The 15663-nt window shown below is 48.5% G+C and overlaps 4 protein-coding genes across 4 annotated transcripts; all 4 read left to right on the forward strand.

Moving 5' to 3' along the window:
- The first annotated feature begins 307 nt into the window (after positions 1-307).
- Positions 308-1951, forward strand: tmem220 (transmembrane protein 220). Its single transcript, XM_076015759.1, has 6 exons — positions 308-760; positions 848-877; positions 952-1012; positions 1238-1361; positions 1451-1510; positions 1590-1951. The coding sequence occupies exons 1-6, from the start codon at positions 650-652 to the stop codon at positions 1720-1722; spliced, it is 519 nt and encodes a 172-aa protein (XP_075871874.1). The 5' UTR covers positions 308-649; the 3' UTR covers positions 1723-1951.
- Positions 1952-2102: 151 nt separating this feature from the next.
- sco1 (synthesis of cytochrome C oxidase 1) lies at positions 2103-4440 on the forward strand. The gene is made up of 7 exons (XM_076015753.1): positions 2103-2436; positions 2736-2849; positions 3041-3131; positions 3372-3569; positions 3657-3749; positions 3891-4006; positions 4086-4440. The coding sequence occupies exons 1-7, from the start codon at positions 2284-2286 to the stop codon at positions 4218-4220; spliced, it is 900 nt and encodes a 299-aa protein (XP_075871868.1). The 5' UTR covers positions 2103-2283; the 3' UTR covers positions 4221-4440.
- Positions 4441-10731: 6291 nt separating this feature from the next.
- LOC142881437 (myosin heavy chain, skeletal muscle-like) lies at positions 10732-14744 on the forward strand. Its single transcript, XM_076015723.1, has 15 exons — positions 10732-10903; positions 10981-11157; positions 11235-11380; positions 11467-11557; positions 11645-12034; positions 12104-12230; positions 12304-12422; positions 12536-12732; positions 12811-12994; positions 13062-13227; positions 13300-13424; positions 13501-13809; positions 13900-14103; positions 14189-14314; positions 14397-14744. Exons 1-15 carry the CDS (start codon positions 10856-10858, stop codon positions 14607-14609), a joined length of 2622 nt encoding a protein of 873 aa, XP_075871838.1. The 5' UTR covers positions 10732-10855; the 3' UTR covers positions 14610-14744.
- Positions 14630-15609, forward strand: LOC142881478 (myosin-3-like; the record flags this gene model as incomplete). The annotated part of the gene is made up of 4 exons (XM_076015776.1): positions 14630-14752; positions 14837-14932; positions 15025-15159; positions 15246-15609. Coding segments are annotated over 4 exons (372 nt in total), but the record flags the coding sequence as incomplete, so codon positions are not given.
- Positions 15610-15663: the final 54 nt, after the last annotated feature.

The following is a 15663-nucleotide window of genomic DNA, read 5'->3' on the forward strand; positions in this document are numbered from 1 at the left end:
TTAGTTCATGGAAACTGGTAGGGATTCATTTGTCAGTCGTGTATGGTGATGTGTTAATTTAAAAGAGGAAAATGTGAAAATAAATTAAAGACAAAACCATCTTTTCTCTTTTGTGTCTCCTAACGTTGTTAAAAGAAAGTGGTCAAATTTGCAAATTTGTTTATCTCAATAAAAAAAAGTTATTTTATACTAGTAATTCAAAAAAACAAAAATGTATTTAAAAAAAACACGACACCACTGATTTAGACAACAATGGTTAAACGTTTACTTTTGAACGATTAAAATTGCTTTAGTTTTGTAAACGATTTTGGGAAGTGAGTGTCCCTCCTTACCGCTACCTTGGTGTTGCTGCATTTTCCGGACGTGCGTTTGTTTTATTTGACAGGGCAGACCGGCTACCACTGTGATTTAATCCGATACTATGAGGGGGGGGATCTGAACAAAAAATTGTTTTTAATATACGCTTTAAATCTTAGCGGGTATAAAAACTTTCACAAAATGATTGCCCACTTGCTCCTGTCAAACTAGAGAGAGAGGTGTATACAGAAAGCCTGGCTTCCCGTTAAATCAGGCCAAAGGGCGCCTCGCTTACAACACCGTCACGTCCCGCGTAGCCGGGCGGGTTACTGAAACCTTTGGATCGAGAGAAATGGTGGCGGGAGGTGGCAAAGCCAAAAGCATACGGCCGTGGCTCGGCGTCCTCTGGCGGGGCTGCAATGTGCTCATGTCGGTGTTCTTCGCCCTCTCCACCTACGTCCAGGTTGGGTTCGTTCCTTTGTCTCCACCGCATCCCTTTAAAAAAAATTAAAAAAATAAAATCATTGACCGAGTCATGTGATCTCTGCAGATCAATGATCCTGATTCGGGTCTGTGGATGGTGAGTGAACACATCTCATAGGTGGTTCTGTTCGTGCGTATCCTCGTTTTCTTCAACGTGCACCTGGTCTGCAGGTCGGTTACGGTGTCCCCGCAGTCCTGTGCGCCGGCATTGGCCTGAACCCGCAGGTGACAGGTAGGCACTCGTGGTATAGTGACACCTGGACTTCACTTCATTCACTTCATGACATTAATCAAAGGCAAACTACTTAGTCTTCCTACCACTTTCCAAGTTTGTTTTCGACACTTTCTCAAGGTTTTGAGGAACCGCCAGCGCCACCAAGCGGTTTTACAGCGTCAGCACAGTCGAGCAGAAACACCTTTGACCTGCCTGCATGTGTTTTGGCCCCCTTTGTTGCAGAGACGTTGCCCTGGAGGCGTGTTGCTGACCTGCATGTGATGATCTCCGGCGCCTTCATTGCCATGCTGGGATGCAGCATCGACAGAGAGCGGCTGGCTGAGATCTTCCACCAGGAAGAGGGCAGGTCAGACCATAAAATTGTTCACTCATATTTGCGTTAATGAGACTGGACTAAAGCAGAAGTAATCCAAGTAATTATTGTCTCCGTCACAGGGAATTCTTCGGTCTGTTGTTGACAGCTTTTTGGCTCCTGCTGAGTCGCCACTCTGGAAGGTAAATTAGAATCCGTATGTATCCAACACACTCCCGTTCTTCTATTTCTGTTTTTATTTATTTTCTTTTTCTCTCTCAGGGCCCCAGTTGGAAAACTGAGAGTCTCAGCAGCTGTTGCCATCACGGTGTTTCCCTTTGTTGCTTGGCTTTACTTCCATTTCAACGAGGAGCTGAGATTGAGCTGGCCATCGCACTGTAAAACAGCCATTTAAACCCAAAACTGCCTCATTTCTACTGATTAAACTTAATCTGATTGCAATGTAAAATTCCACCACTACAGTGGGAATTTGAGAATTGCGCTGGGTGAGACATATTCAAGTATTATCTGCACTATCTTATGTAATTAGTTGATGAAATGTTTATTTTGTGTCAAGACTGATTCAACTTGTATTGTATTTTTCTAATAATAACTTGATAGAATTCTTGTTTAAATAATTAAAGGGGGGAAAAAATCAAGTATATCAGAGTCTTCCTCATCTTTTTTTAGTGCAGATACGTTTTCAGCCACGAGGGGCCGCCAGAAAAACGCAAGGGCTGAGAAAACCATCGAAAAAGAGGTAATTTCCGGTGTGTAGTAACGGCCCCTCGCGTGCTGATCTGGGAGCAGATTCCCCAATAACTGCCATGGTAACTGCTGTCCGGCGGAAGTTCCCTGAACTGACCCCAACACAGCAGCCCCGCCTCTGCGGTCTACCCCTGCACTTCTGACGTCACAGAAGCGGCGCCGCTTGCTTCCGTGTTCCGGTCGCGGCACGACTGTCAAGGTTCCCGACATGGCCATGACTCTCGTATTTCACGCTCGGAGTTGCCGGTTGTTTCACTGTCACGTCGGGTTGGTGCAGCGATGTTGTCTGAGCACAGCTGTCCGACGGACGGGCGATGTCTCGGGCAGAGAAACGGCAACACACCGGCTCTACAGGTCCCTGGTAGGTGGCAGCTAACCGGTGCGTGCACTACAAAACCCCTTATGAAATCTGCCAATTTAACGTGCATCCATACTAATGCGTCTTAACCTATATATATATATTTAAAAAAAAAAAAAAATGTTACTGTTAAAATTGTTTTCAATAGTTTGGTATTGAGGGGGAAACCTTCAATGACCCCGGCACGGTCGCCTTGAACACGCACAATTTTGTAACGTGTTTTCGTTTGGTTCCTGGATATTGAGCATTGATAGCCAGAAGATGGCGCTACATTCACGGTTTCCGTTTCCACCCGTTCACAGGTGACTCCGAGCCCGTGGTCCAGCAGCACAACAAGCCGGCGGTTGTGTCAACACTTCAGAGCGTTTTCCTCCATCCCGCCACCGCCTTCTGGAGGTAAAAACCGGAAGTCCGGGGTGAGTGGACGGAGTTCATCCCTAAAGTGGAATTTAAATTTTATCAATGTAATATCCACTTTAATTAATGCATAACTGGAGTAAATGAATAGCCTAGTATAGTACAGTAGGTGTAACTTTAGCCAACTGGCCTGTTTTATTGTTGACATTTCTCTGTTGTTTCCTCCCTCACACTGGCTGCTCTTTAAAAGCCTGTGACGTGGAAATCTTTGGTGATAACGTTTGGAATCGGTGGCTCTCTGCTTGCAGCCATGAAGTACTTCAAGAAGGAAAAGGAAGAATGTGAGTATTGTTGTGGCACAAAAGTTCCTAAAAAGTTGACCAAAAATGTCATGATTTATGGGTTGTTTTTTTTTTCTTAGGCTGCCCCCGGTGGCTGGTTGCAGTACAGTTTTTAAATCCCAGATTGAAATTGCAACCTTGATGTTTGTAAAATGCAAAGAAGATGCTAGTCTATGTCTCAAACGATGTCAAAGAGAAGTGAAACACTGACGTGGATCCGCTGACCTTTCTTCTCCGCAGTGATCGAAAAGGAACGGACCCGATCGATCGGCCGGCCGGCACTGGGCGGTCCATTTTCACTGGTCGACCACAACAACAAGCCGACCAAGAGCGAAGACTTCCTGGGCCAGTGGGTGCTCCTCTACTTCGGCTTCACCCACTGCCCCGACATCTGCCCCGACGAGCTGGAAAAGATGATCGAAGTGGTGGATGAAATAGGTAGCGACGAGCTGGCGACGGTCAAAACTGGCTCGCGGGCTTTCACTCAGAGGTTGCTTCAGTTCTTCTTGTGCTTGTGTTCTTCAGATAAAATAAAGGCCCTTCCCAACCTGACGCCCGTCCTCATCACCATCGACCCGGAGAGGGACACTGCTGAGGCCATGGCTGCGTACGTCAAAGGTAAAAAAAAAAAAAAAAAAAACGCCTTGTGATTTGATATTGCGTTTATATTCGAAAAGTACAAACTGTGCTTTTTTTTTATTTTTATCTTTCCATGCGTTCACCATTACTTTTTAATAATTGTTTGTTTTGATTCGGCAGAGTTTTCCCCCAAGTTGATCGGCCTGACGGGAACGACGGCTCAGGTCGAGGACGTTTCCAGAGCCTACAGAGTTTATTACAGTCAGGGGCCAAAAGATGAAGACAACGACTACATTGTGAGTGTTGACCTCGTTTGTCTCGTCGTCGTTGTCGTGACAGCGCAGTGCACTGAACTCTGCTTCTCACCGCCTCCAGGTGGACCACACCATCATCATGTACCTGGTGGGACCTGACGGAGAATTTGTGGACTATTATGGACAGAACAAGAGAAATGTGGAAATCAGCAACTCCATCGCAGCTCACATGAGAAAGTACAGGCCATCGAATTGAAGCTGGAGTCTTGTCCTCCAGTTGCTGTATGCACTCCTGCAAAAAGTTGGAATGCAGTCGAGACGTTAGAATTCATCAAGAGTCTTATGCTGCTGGCTGCAGTTTTCGGTTCTGTCTGCAAAGTAAAGGACGAGGAACTGTCCAAAGATAAAAATGTAAATAAATGTTGGTTTTGTGATTGAAATCCATAATATCTCTCTGGCTGACACTGAAAACTGAACATTATTTGATATTCTTTTCACTGCCTGCTGGTTCTTTTGAGCTTTTGTAACTGACATAATGCAAAAAAACAAAAAAAAAGAAAATAGACAAGGAGCCCAACTCATTGCAATAATATTCCAAATAATCTGGGCAGCCAGTCCTCAGTGATTGCAAATAATTTAGAATTTTATTGACACCATTTTATTTTATTTTTTTAATTGTTTTGTCCACTATGCATTTCCTATTTTGATACAACTCCCAAACACGTTCTAGACATAAGAAGTTTATATTATTTCCTCTGTAATTTACTCCGATTGGATTTTTGAGTGAAACTCTTGTTTGAATACGACTCCTTTTGTTGCGGAACATCAACTGTCCTGACGACAAAGTTCTTTTCACAGCTGCCTCTGCAGTGCTTGACCCGATGCGACGAGAGCTCGAGTTTCAGGCAGCCTTAATACTTCTGCTAAATGTGGTTCTGAGCGGCGGTCGCCACTTGTTGTGTCGTGCAGCCTCCAGTGTGACCCCCAGCCGAGGGTGTCTTGTGTTAACTCGACAGCAAAATAGACAAACCAGACAACTTTCTTCAAGGTGGCAGCTCTGACTGACACTCTCGGCAAGGTGGTGATACACGTCTGAGGCATAACCGGCCTGGTTTCAGTGTAAACGGAACTGGAGACACATCCAAAGTTCTCATTTCCTGGTAAAAGAGTTGCTGGTGTCCTACCAGGATGGATTCTTGGCTCAAAAATGTCTGTCTGATATATAATAAATGAATGTTCCTGCAATTATATGTGAACACTATTTTTTAATTTGTACTATGAAATCAGAATGAAATGACTCATATGGGGAGTGCATCACTAATATGGATTACTAAAGCTCATACATTACTAATTCATTCTCCATTCCAGTCAGTGGTTTAAGAGTCAGGTTAAAACTGAAATGCACAGCTGACTTAACTGGATCTCGCCAGTCTAAAAAAAATAAAAGAAAAAATGCATTTAATAAGTTAAAGCGTTTAATTTTCTCATGACTATTTCCAAGTAAAGTTCAAAGACACTGTACTGGCACCTGTCTGAAGAGGAATCCAGCTAATCCGGGCAAGGAGCCTTGGAGGTGAATTAGCTTACAGAATCCTTTGGTCCAGGATGAACACGAAGGTCGTGACGCCTCATGGAGATGTTGAGGGTACATTGAGTTTTTACCTGTGAACACATTCTGCATGCAAGGCTCCATCCCACCTCAAAACACGTTGCGCTCATCACTCGACGGCCAGCTTTGTACAGTTGAGACAAAAGTCTCGAATGCGCAACAGGAAATCGTTTAGACACAAAGCCGCCAGTGACAAGCGAGTATGCGTGTAAAAATAGTGCTGGAGGATCATCACCTGCTGCCACTGATGTCTCCCCATTACCACCGGGACAATCCTGCCCTTGTGCTGACAAGTGGAGATGGGATTGATAATGTGACTTCGGTGACATTTGGAAAAAGGTGACATTACCAATTTGGAGCGTCCGCATTGGCCTCGGCCACCCCGTTGGTCTTGATAAAAGGAGCCTCGATGTCCACACTCAGTCAGTTGAACCGTCCACCGATCTGTTCACACTGTCGAACTTCCTTCGCTTTGTTCCTCAGCCTGTGAAGAAGCATCTCTGATCCCAGTCTACTTGGGGCAGTGAAAACCTGGTAAGTACAAAGCAAAACAAGCAAGATTTCTTATCGCAAATTTTCAAAATTTAAAAAAAATTCAAAATTCAAAATGACTTACCGAACGCTCAGGTCCCACCATGAGCAGCGATGCTGAGATGGCCCAGTTTGGGCCGGCAGCCGTCTTCCTGCGTAAACCGGAAAAAGAGCGTGTGGAGGCTCAGAACCGGCCCTTTGATGCCAGAACGGCCTGTTTTGTGCCTGATGCCAAGGAGTTGTACATCAAAGGCGTCATCCAGAGTAAAGAGGGCAGCCAAGTCACCGTCAAGACCCTGGCAGATGAGGTAAGGCACCCTCACCTCCAGATCTCAAAGCCATAGTTTGTCTAGTCTGTCAAAACACAACACAGGTTGACTTTTCCACCTTCTGCGTAGACTGTAACAGTCAAAGACGAGGACTGTCTGTCCATGAACCCCCCAAAATATGACAAGATTGAGGATATGGCCATGATGACCCACCTCAACGAGCCCTCCGTGCTGTTCAACCTCAAAGAGCGTTACGCAGCGTGGATGATCTATGTGAGTAGCCAGTGGGACTTTCTTCCCCCCATTTGTTGGAGGTGATTGCAGCTCACATTTTCTTCCTCTGGTCCACAGACGTACTCCGGCCTCTTCTGTGTCACCGTCAACCCTTACAAGTGGCTGCCGGTGTACGACCCGAAGGTCGTGGCAGCCTACAGAGGCAAGAAACGCATGGAGGCACCGCCCCACATCTTCTCTGTCTCTGACAACGCCTATCAGAACATGCTCACAGGTGAGATCTGAGATTGACAAAGAGATGGGTTTCTTTTTAAAAACTGTCTTGATGTATCAATCAAGTGTAAGAGTGTGTTTTGTTATAAACAGATCGTGAGAACCAGTCCGTCCTGATTACGTGAGTGATACGTTGGTTTTTTTTATAAAATAAGTATTGTATTAGTGACACATAGTGTAAAATTAAAGTCATGAATCTCCTGTTTTGTTGAAGTGGAGAATCTGGTGCAGGAAAGACTGTCAACACCAAGCGAGTCATCCAGTACTTTGCGACAATCGCAGTGTCTGGTGGCGACAAGAAAGAACACGCGTCGGGCAAAATGCAGGTAGTACCTCCATAACATGTTGGTCCAAAAGACAAACATAGGCAACCTAGGCAGTGATCAAGCTAGCTGCATTTTTCCAGGGAACGCTGGAAGATCAAATCATCTCAGCCAACCCTCTGCTGGAGGCTTTTGGAAACGCCAAGACTGTGAGGAATGACAACTCCTCACGATTTGTAAGTACAAATGGTCTGGGTTTGAACCGCCAGTCAAATAATATCTGGGCAAACCTCTCAGGTGAATGTCGTCACATCGTGTCCTGCCGTAAGCCGTCAGTCTATTGACTGAAGACTTTGTTTTACAGGGAAAATTCATCAGGATTCACTTTGGAACCACAGGAAAACTGTCTTCCGCTGATATTGAAACCTGTAAGCTGAGAGACCTTCCACATCGCTCGTGTCCATCGCTCACATATAAACCCTCTTCTCGCGTGTCACATAATCCAATGTAGATTTGCTGGAGAAGTCACGGGTGACCTTCCAGCTGTCTGAAGAGAGGAGCTACCACATCTTCTACCAGATCCAGACTGGCCACAAGCCAGAACTGATCGGTACGCTCAGAAGCTTTTTCAGTCTTCCACACTCATCAGCCGTTAGTAAAAACTGCCAGTAAACATGCGTCTACCCTCCAGAGATGCTCCTCATCACAACCAACCCGTATGACTTCCCCATGATAAGTCATGGGCAGATTTCCGTGGCCAGCATCGATGACAAAGAGGAGCTGTTGGCCACTGACGTGAGTGCTCAACTGCCCGATCCACCCCATCATACCCTGTGCTTTTTAGTTGACAAAAACTGCACCATTGACAGATGGCGACGGACGTCCTGGGCTTCACCTATGAGGAGAAGATGTCCATCTACAAGTTGACGGGTGCTGTGATGCACTATGGGAACATGAAGTTCAAGCAGAAGCAGAGGGAAGAGCAGGCGGAGCCCGACGGCACCGAGGGTAACACCACTTGCCGAGATTGTTTGGTATCGATGAGGAACAATGTTCAACAAAATGTTTTGTTTTAATGTCTCAGTGGCGGACAAAGTCGCCTTCCTCATGTGTCTGAACTCGGCCGATCTGCTGAAAGGTCTCTGCTACCCTCGAGTCAAAGTGGGCAATGAGTACGTGACCAAGGGCCAAACCGTCCCCCAGGTATTGTCTGCTGGAGTGGACTGGTGACAGTCTAGTGCACAATCTGGGTATTATTATTTTCTTTTTTTTTTAACCCTCGACAGCTTTATTTACAATCCTTAATCAGGTCGCCAATGCAGTTGGTGCTCTGGCCAAGTCTGTGTACGAGAAGATGTTCCTCTGGATGGTCATCAGAATAAACGAGATGCTGGACACTAAGCAGCCACGTCAGTTCTTCATCGGAGTGTTGGACATCGCTGGGTTTGAAATATTTGACGTATGTTTCGATGATTATTCGAGATTATTCTTTAATCACCCAGCCACCTCGTCACTCATAAACCGGTTGTCCGATTTGCCGACACAGTTCAACAGCATGGAGCAACTCTGCATCAACTTCACCAACGAGAAGCTGCAACAGTTTTTCAACCACCACATGTTTGTCCTGGAGCAAGAGGAGTACAAGAAGGAGGGGATAGACTGGGAGTTCATCGACTTTGGTATGGACCTGGCTGCCTGCATCGAGCTCATTGAAAAGGCGAGTTCACCTCCTGCATGTCGCTCGACTTTTCACACCACCTCGGGCAGCATTTCAATTGTAAAGTCTGTGATGTGCTCTGCAGCCGATGGGAATCTTTTCCATCCTGGAGGAGGAGTGCATGTTCCCCAAGGCCTCGGACACTTCCTTCAAGAATAAACTCTACGACCAGCATCTAGGAAAAAATAATGCTTTCCAAAAGCCCAAAGTGGTCAAAGGTAAGCCGGAGGCTCACTTCAGCCTGGTGCACTACGCTGGTACGGTGGACTACAACATCACCGGCTGGCTGGAGAAGAACAAGGACCCTTTAAATGAGTCTGTGGTGCAACTGTACCAGAAGTCATCCATGAAGCTGTTGGCCTTCTTGTACGCTTCATTTTCCGGAGCCGAAGCAGGTATGAGCGCTGGGGGAAAAAAATTGGGATCAAGAAAAAAAATTTCCGCCTGCTACTGGGTTACTGCTGAAGGCTTCTGTTATGTTCTGCAGAAGCAGGTGGCGACGGCAAAAGTGCCAAAAAAGCAGCAAAAAAGAAGGGCGGCTCGTTTCAGACAGTGTCTGCCGTTTTCAGGGTTCGTACCATGACGGCCTCTCCAAGGAGCAAAATCCACTCAGTCCTTTCAGTGAACTACAATGACACATGATCTTCTGCAGGAGAATCTTGGGAAACTAATGACCAACTTGAGGAGCACTCACCCTCATTTTGTGCGCTGTCTCATTCCAAATGAGATCAAAAAGCCAGGTATGACAGTTTTGTTTTTTGGTGGGAGGGCTGCACAAGGTTTTGGTTGACCGAGACTTGATTGTGACTATCCTGCAGGTGTGATGGACAATCACCTGGTCATCCATCAGCTGCGCTGTAATGGCGTGCTGGAGGGCATCAGGATCTGTCGAAAGGGATTCCCCAGCAGGATTCTCTATGCCGACTTCAAGCAAAGGTCAGACATGGATCCTTTACAAAGAACAACTCAGTTGTTGGACTGGAGTCTGGTGACGTGATTGTCTTCCGTTTCCTGATGTGAGCAGGTACAGAATCTTAAATGCCAGTGCCATCCCTGAGGGACAATTCATCGATGGAAAGAAGGCTTCTGAGAAGCTTCTTGGCTCCATCGACGTCGACCACACGCAGTACCGATTTGGTTCAACAAAGGTGAGTGCACTGCTGCCTTGTGCCTTGAAGTCTTTTTGGTGCTGATTCCTGCTAAAAATGAAACGATTCCACTGACTGCATGACATCTTCTAGGTCTTCTTCAAAGCAGGACTGCTCGGCACACTTGAGGAGTTAAGAGATGAAAAACTAGTATCTCTGGTCACGCAGACCCAGGCTCTGTGTCGCGGTTACCTCATGAGGAAAGAATTCTCCAACTTAATTGCGCAAAAGTAAGTGAAAGATTGTTGCAGTGGCAGAAACCAAAACCAGAAGTGCCGGGGTGCAAAACTGTTGCTCGGTGCTTTCAGGGACTGCGTCTGGATCCTGCAGTACAACTTACGCTCCTTCATGAATGTAAAGCACTGGCCGTGGATGAAGCTCTTCTTCAAGATAAAGCCCCTGCTGAAGAGTGCCGAGACGGAGAAAGAGATGGCAACCATGAAGGAGGATTTCATCAAGTGCAAGGACGACCTGGCAAAGTCAGACTCCAAGAGGAAGGAGCTTGAGGAGAAGATGGTCTCATTACTGCAGGAGAAAAACAACCTTCTTCTGCAAGTGCAAGCTGTGAGTGCTGCAGCAAATAAATTCACGTCTCGGTCGAAACCGCCAGCAAACTAGCAGGTGTTTACCTGCTGTCCATTTCTTTTTCCAGGACTCAGAAAATCTGTGTGATGCGGAGGAGAGATGTGAGGGCCTGATTAAGAGCAAAATCCAGCTGGAGGCCAAACTCAAAGAGGTGACCGAGAGGCTGGAGGATGAGGAGGAAGTGACCGCCGAGTTGACCACCAAGAAGCGTAAACTCGAGGATGAATGTTCCGAGCTGAAAAAGGACATCGACGACCTGGAGATGACCCTGGCCAAAGTGGAGAAGGAGAAACACGCCACAGAGAACAAGGTCTCAGTCGAGCAGCAGCAAGTTGGTGGCCGCTGCTGGGGCTTTGCGCTGAGAGTGCTGTGACTTTGTGGTTGCAGGTTAAAAACCTGATGGAGGAGATCGCCGGCCAGGACGAGAGCATCAGCAAGCTGACAAAGGAGAAGAGAGCTCTCCAGGAGGCTCACCAGCAGGCACTGGATGACCTCCAGGTCGAGGAGGACAAGGTCAACTCACTGACCAAAGCCAAGTCCAAGCTGGAACAGCAAGTGGACGATGTGAGTGGATGTGGGCAGCAAGTCTGTTATTCTGTGGCCTTACAACTGAAGGTAATATTCTCTGATTTTGTGCCAAGCTTGAAGGTTCTTTGGAGCAAGAAAAGAAGATCCGCATGGACTTGGAGAGAGCGAAGAGGAAGCTGGAGGGAGACCTGAAACTCACTCAGGAATCTCTGATGGACCTGGAGAACGACAAGCAGCAATCTGAGGAGAAGATCAAGAAGTGAGCCGAGGCCGCAGCTGAAAGACAACAGCTCGTGAGCAGAAATAAACCTGAGCTGACGCCACGTCTTCTTCTTCTGCCCTCAGGAAAGAGTTTGAAAACAACCAGCTGATCAGCAAAATAGCAGACGAGCAATCCATTAACAACCAGTTCCAGAAGAAGATGAAGGAGCTCCATGTAATGAAAGCTACGGTCTACAACATTCACAACATTCTGGCTGTCAAGTGAAAGTTTCTCGCATGAAGACCTACTGATTGTTTTCAGGCTCGCATCGAGGAGCTGGAGGAAGAGGTCGAGGCCGAGCGAGCCGTCCGCGCCAAGATTGAGAAGCAGCGCTCGGACCTCTCCAGGGAGATCGAGGAGATCAGCGAGAGGTTGGAGGAGGCCGGAGGGGCCACAACCGCCCAGGTGGAGATGAACAAGAAGCGCGAAGCCGAGTTCCTCAAGCTGCGCCGCGAGCTGGAGGAGTCGACGCTGCAGCACGAGGCCACGGCGGCGGCGCTGCGCAAGAAGCAGGCGGACAGCATGGCAGAGCTGGGTGAGCAGATCGACAACCTGCAGAGGATCAAACAGAAGCTGGAGAAGGAGAAGAGCGAGCTGAAGATGGAGATCGACGACCTGGCCGTCAACATGGAGACGGTGGCCAAGGCCAAGGTGAGGGAGGTGGAGCCAGGGTGGAGGAGGTGGGAGGAGCCAACCTGAGCTAATGGTCCACGCCTGCAGGTCAACATGGAGAAAAGCTGCCGCTCACTGGAGGACCAACTGATGGAGCTCAAGGCCAAGCATGAGGAGGACACGCGGCAGGTCACCGACCTCACCAACCAGCGGGCTCGGTTCCAGACAGAAAACGGTGAGCATCTCCATCCCATTCTTAGCCCATCTGTCCTCCACACGGTGACCTGAATTTTTTTTTTTCTCGGCAGTCGAGTTCGCCAGACAGATGGAAGAGCGAGAGAGTCTCATTTCCCAGCTGACCAGAGGGAAACAGGGATTCACCACCCAGATCGACGAGCTGAAGCGGCTGATCGAGGAGGAAACAAAGGTTTGCGAGAAATAACATTCATGTTTTCTATCGGGTTGAATTGAAAAAAGGTGACGAGTGAAGGAAAACGGGGATGAGCCTCCGAACCTGAAGCTGGCAGTTCTTCTCCCAAGGCCAAGAACGCCCTGGCTCACAGTCTGCAGTCCGCCCGGCACGACTGCGACCTCATCCGCGAGCAGTTTGAGGAGGAGCAGGAGGCCAAAGCAGAGCTTCAGCGCAACCTGTCCAAGGCCAACAGTGAAGTGGCACTGTGGAGGAACAAATATGAGACGGACGCCATCCAGCGCACCGAGGAGCTGGAGGAAGCAAAGTAATCAAGCCGAGATTAGAGCAAAAAAAAAAAAATAGACCAAATCTGGCTGAATGTGCCGTCTATCGCACCCTACAGGAAGAAGCTGGCACAGCGCCTGCAGGAGGCTGAGGAGCAGATCGAAGCTGTGAACTCCAAGTGCGCCTCCCTGGAGAAGACCAAGCAGAGGCTTCAGAATGAGATGGAAGATCTCATGGTGGACGTAGAGAGGTCCAACAGCCTGGCGGCAACTCTGGACAAGAAGCAGAGGAACTTTGACAAGGTAATTCATGACAGCATGCAGTCTCCCCGTTTTCTTTTCCAACAGCTCAAAACTTCTCCGTCTGCAGATTTTGACCGAGTGGAAGCAGAAGTGCGAGGAGTCTCAGGCAGAGCTCGAAAGTGCCCAAAAGGAATCTCGCTCTCTGAACACAGAACTGTTCAAACTGAAGAACTCGTATGAAGAGGCCCTCGATCACTTGGAGACGATGAAACGGGAAAACAAAAACCTGCAACGTGAGTAGGGGTGAAGCTGAACAACCTGATTTTGAGAGCTCGGTGCTCATCAATCACTCTGTGGCGTTGCAGAGGAGATCTCAGACCTGACGGACCAGCTTGGGGAAAGCGGGAAGACCATTCACGAGCTGGAGAAATTCAAGAAGCAGGTGGAGACGGAAAAGTACGAGATGCAGACGTCACTGGAGGAAGCAGAGGTGCGAAATACCGCAAAATATGAGCAATGAGTGGAGAGAAAAAAAACACGGTGAAAGACGGTGAAACTGTTTTCAGGCCTCCCTGGAACAAGAGGAGTCCAAGATCCTGAGAGTGCAGATGGAGCTAAACCAGGTGAAGGCGGAGGTAGACAGGAAAGTGGCTGAGAAAGATGAGGAGATAGACCAGCTGAAAAGGAACAACCAGAGGGTAATGGAGTCCATGCAGGCCACTCTGGACGCCGAGGTCCGCAGCAGGAACGACGCCCTGAGGGTGAAGAAGAAGATGGAGGGAGACCTTAACGAGATGGAGATTCAGCTGAGCCATGCAAACCGGCAGGCGGCCGAGGCCCAGAAACAGCTGAGGAACCTGCAGGTCCAGCTGAAGGTGCAGTGACGACAAAGACGACCACCACCAAACTGAATGTGTTTTCATCTTGACAACAGTTGGGAAGATGCTTAAACTGGTTGATTTCAGGAGTCCCAGATCCACCTGGACGACTCACTGAGAGGCCAGGACGACACCAAGGAGCACGTGACCATGATGGAGCGGAGGACTGGGCTGCTGCAGGCCGAGGTGGAGGAGCTGCGGGCGGCGGTGGAGCAAACCGAGCGCAGCCGCAAGACCGCAGAGCAGGAACTGGTGGACACCAGTGAGCGTGCGGGTCTCCTGCACTCCCAGGTCTGCTGCTGCTACAAAATAAGTTCTCAGATGTGCTGGTTAAACCTTCAGGATCAACATGTCCAATATTTCTTATCTCTGGCAGAACACCAGTCTGCTTAACACCAAGAAGAAGCTGGAGACGGATGTGACCCAGCTCCATACCGAGATAGAAGAAGCTGTCCAAGAAGCCAGAAACGCTGAGGAGAAGGCCAAGAAAGCCATCACTGACGTAGGGCTGCTGCTCCACAGGTAGCTCTCCAGTCAGGAACCAGGGAAGAACCTCACCGCTCCTGCTCTCTGTCTCCGTCCAGGCTGCCATGATGGCCGAGGAGCTGAGGAAGGAGCAGGACACCAGCGCTCACCTGGAGCGCATGAAGAAAAACCTGGAGGTGACGGTGAAGGACCTGCAGCACCGCCTGGACGAGGCGGAGAACCTGGCCATGAAGGGCGGCAAGAAACAGCTGCAGAAGCTGGAGACTAGGGTGAGTCTAGAGTCCTCGAGGACACTCTCGAGACCAGGCTGAGGTGACGGGAGTTGTTCTGACCCCTGTGGAACCACCAGGTCCGGGAGCTGGAGAACGAGCTGGAGGGGGAGCAGAAACGTTCCACCGAAGCCATCAAGGGAGTCCGGAAATACGAGCGGAAGCTGAAAGAGCTGAGCTACCAGGTGCAAAGGCGCACACAGCCAAACTCCCGGCTGCATGCTTCTCAGAGAATAACCACAGCGCCTCGCCTCTGCTGCCTCTTTCAGTCCGAGGAGGACAAGAAGAACAACGTCCGGCTGCAGGACCTGGTGGACAAGCTGCAGAACAAGATGAAGGCCTACAAGAGACAAGCGGAGGAGGCTGTGAGTGACGCCTGCCGCCAGTGTCGGGGTGGGGGGTGGGGGGGGGCAGGGTTGTCTGTTGTTCTCTCAGGAACAAACATTTGTTCTTGCAGGAGGAGCAGTGCAACGTGCACATGGCCCGATTCCGCAAGGCCCAGCACGACCTGGAGGAGGCGGAGGAGAGGGCCGACGTGGCCGAGTCGCTGGCCAACAAGATGCGAGCCAAGACCCGCGACATCGGGTCAAAGGTGACGACCCCTGCCGCCAAGTGAGGGTGGAAGTGTTTCCAGATCGATGGCTAACGCGCTGATGTGTGTTTGTTTCGCATTGACAGGAAGGACAAGGCGAATAGCTGGAGCAGCAGAAAGACAACAAATAATGATAATTAATGAAACTGTTAACTCGGGGGTAAATCTCATTTAAAATAGACACAAAAGTCACAAATGCAAAAACCAGCGAGTTACACAGTGGCTAAAGTGTTTTTTCCTCATCATTACGGCTTGATGGCTATGAATAAAACGGCTAAATAAATGCAGCTTTTAATTGGTTTGGAGCAAATTTTAATTTGAAAGGCCTGGACATGTGTTTCCCTTGCAGTCTTTTTAGCTTTAGCTCTTTGAGTTTAGTTGTCAATGTTGGTTTTGCTGGTTGATTCTGATTCATCCAGAAAACTGAATTTACTGGAACTTACACGTCACATTACAAACACCATTTGACAAAAGTAGTTTTTAGGATTTTAGACTGAATAAAAC

The sequence above is a fragment of the Nelusetta ayraudi genome, unplaced genomic scaffold (assembly GCF_046127955.1).
Source record: "Nelusetta ayraudi isolate G7.1 ecotype Tasmania unplaced genomic scaffold, CSIRO-AGI_Nayr_v1 ptg000195l, whole genome shotgun sequence".
Taxonomy (NCBI): domain Eukaryota; kingdom Metazoa; phylum Chordata; class Actinopteri; order Tetraodontiformes; family Monacanthidae; genus Nelusetta; species Nelusetta ayraudi.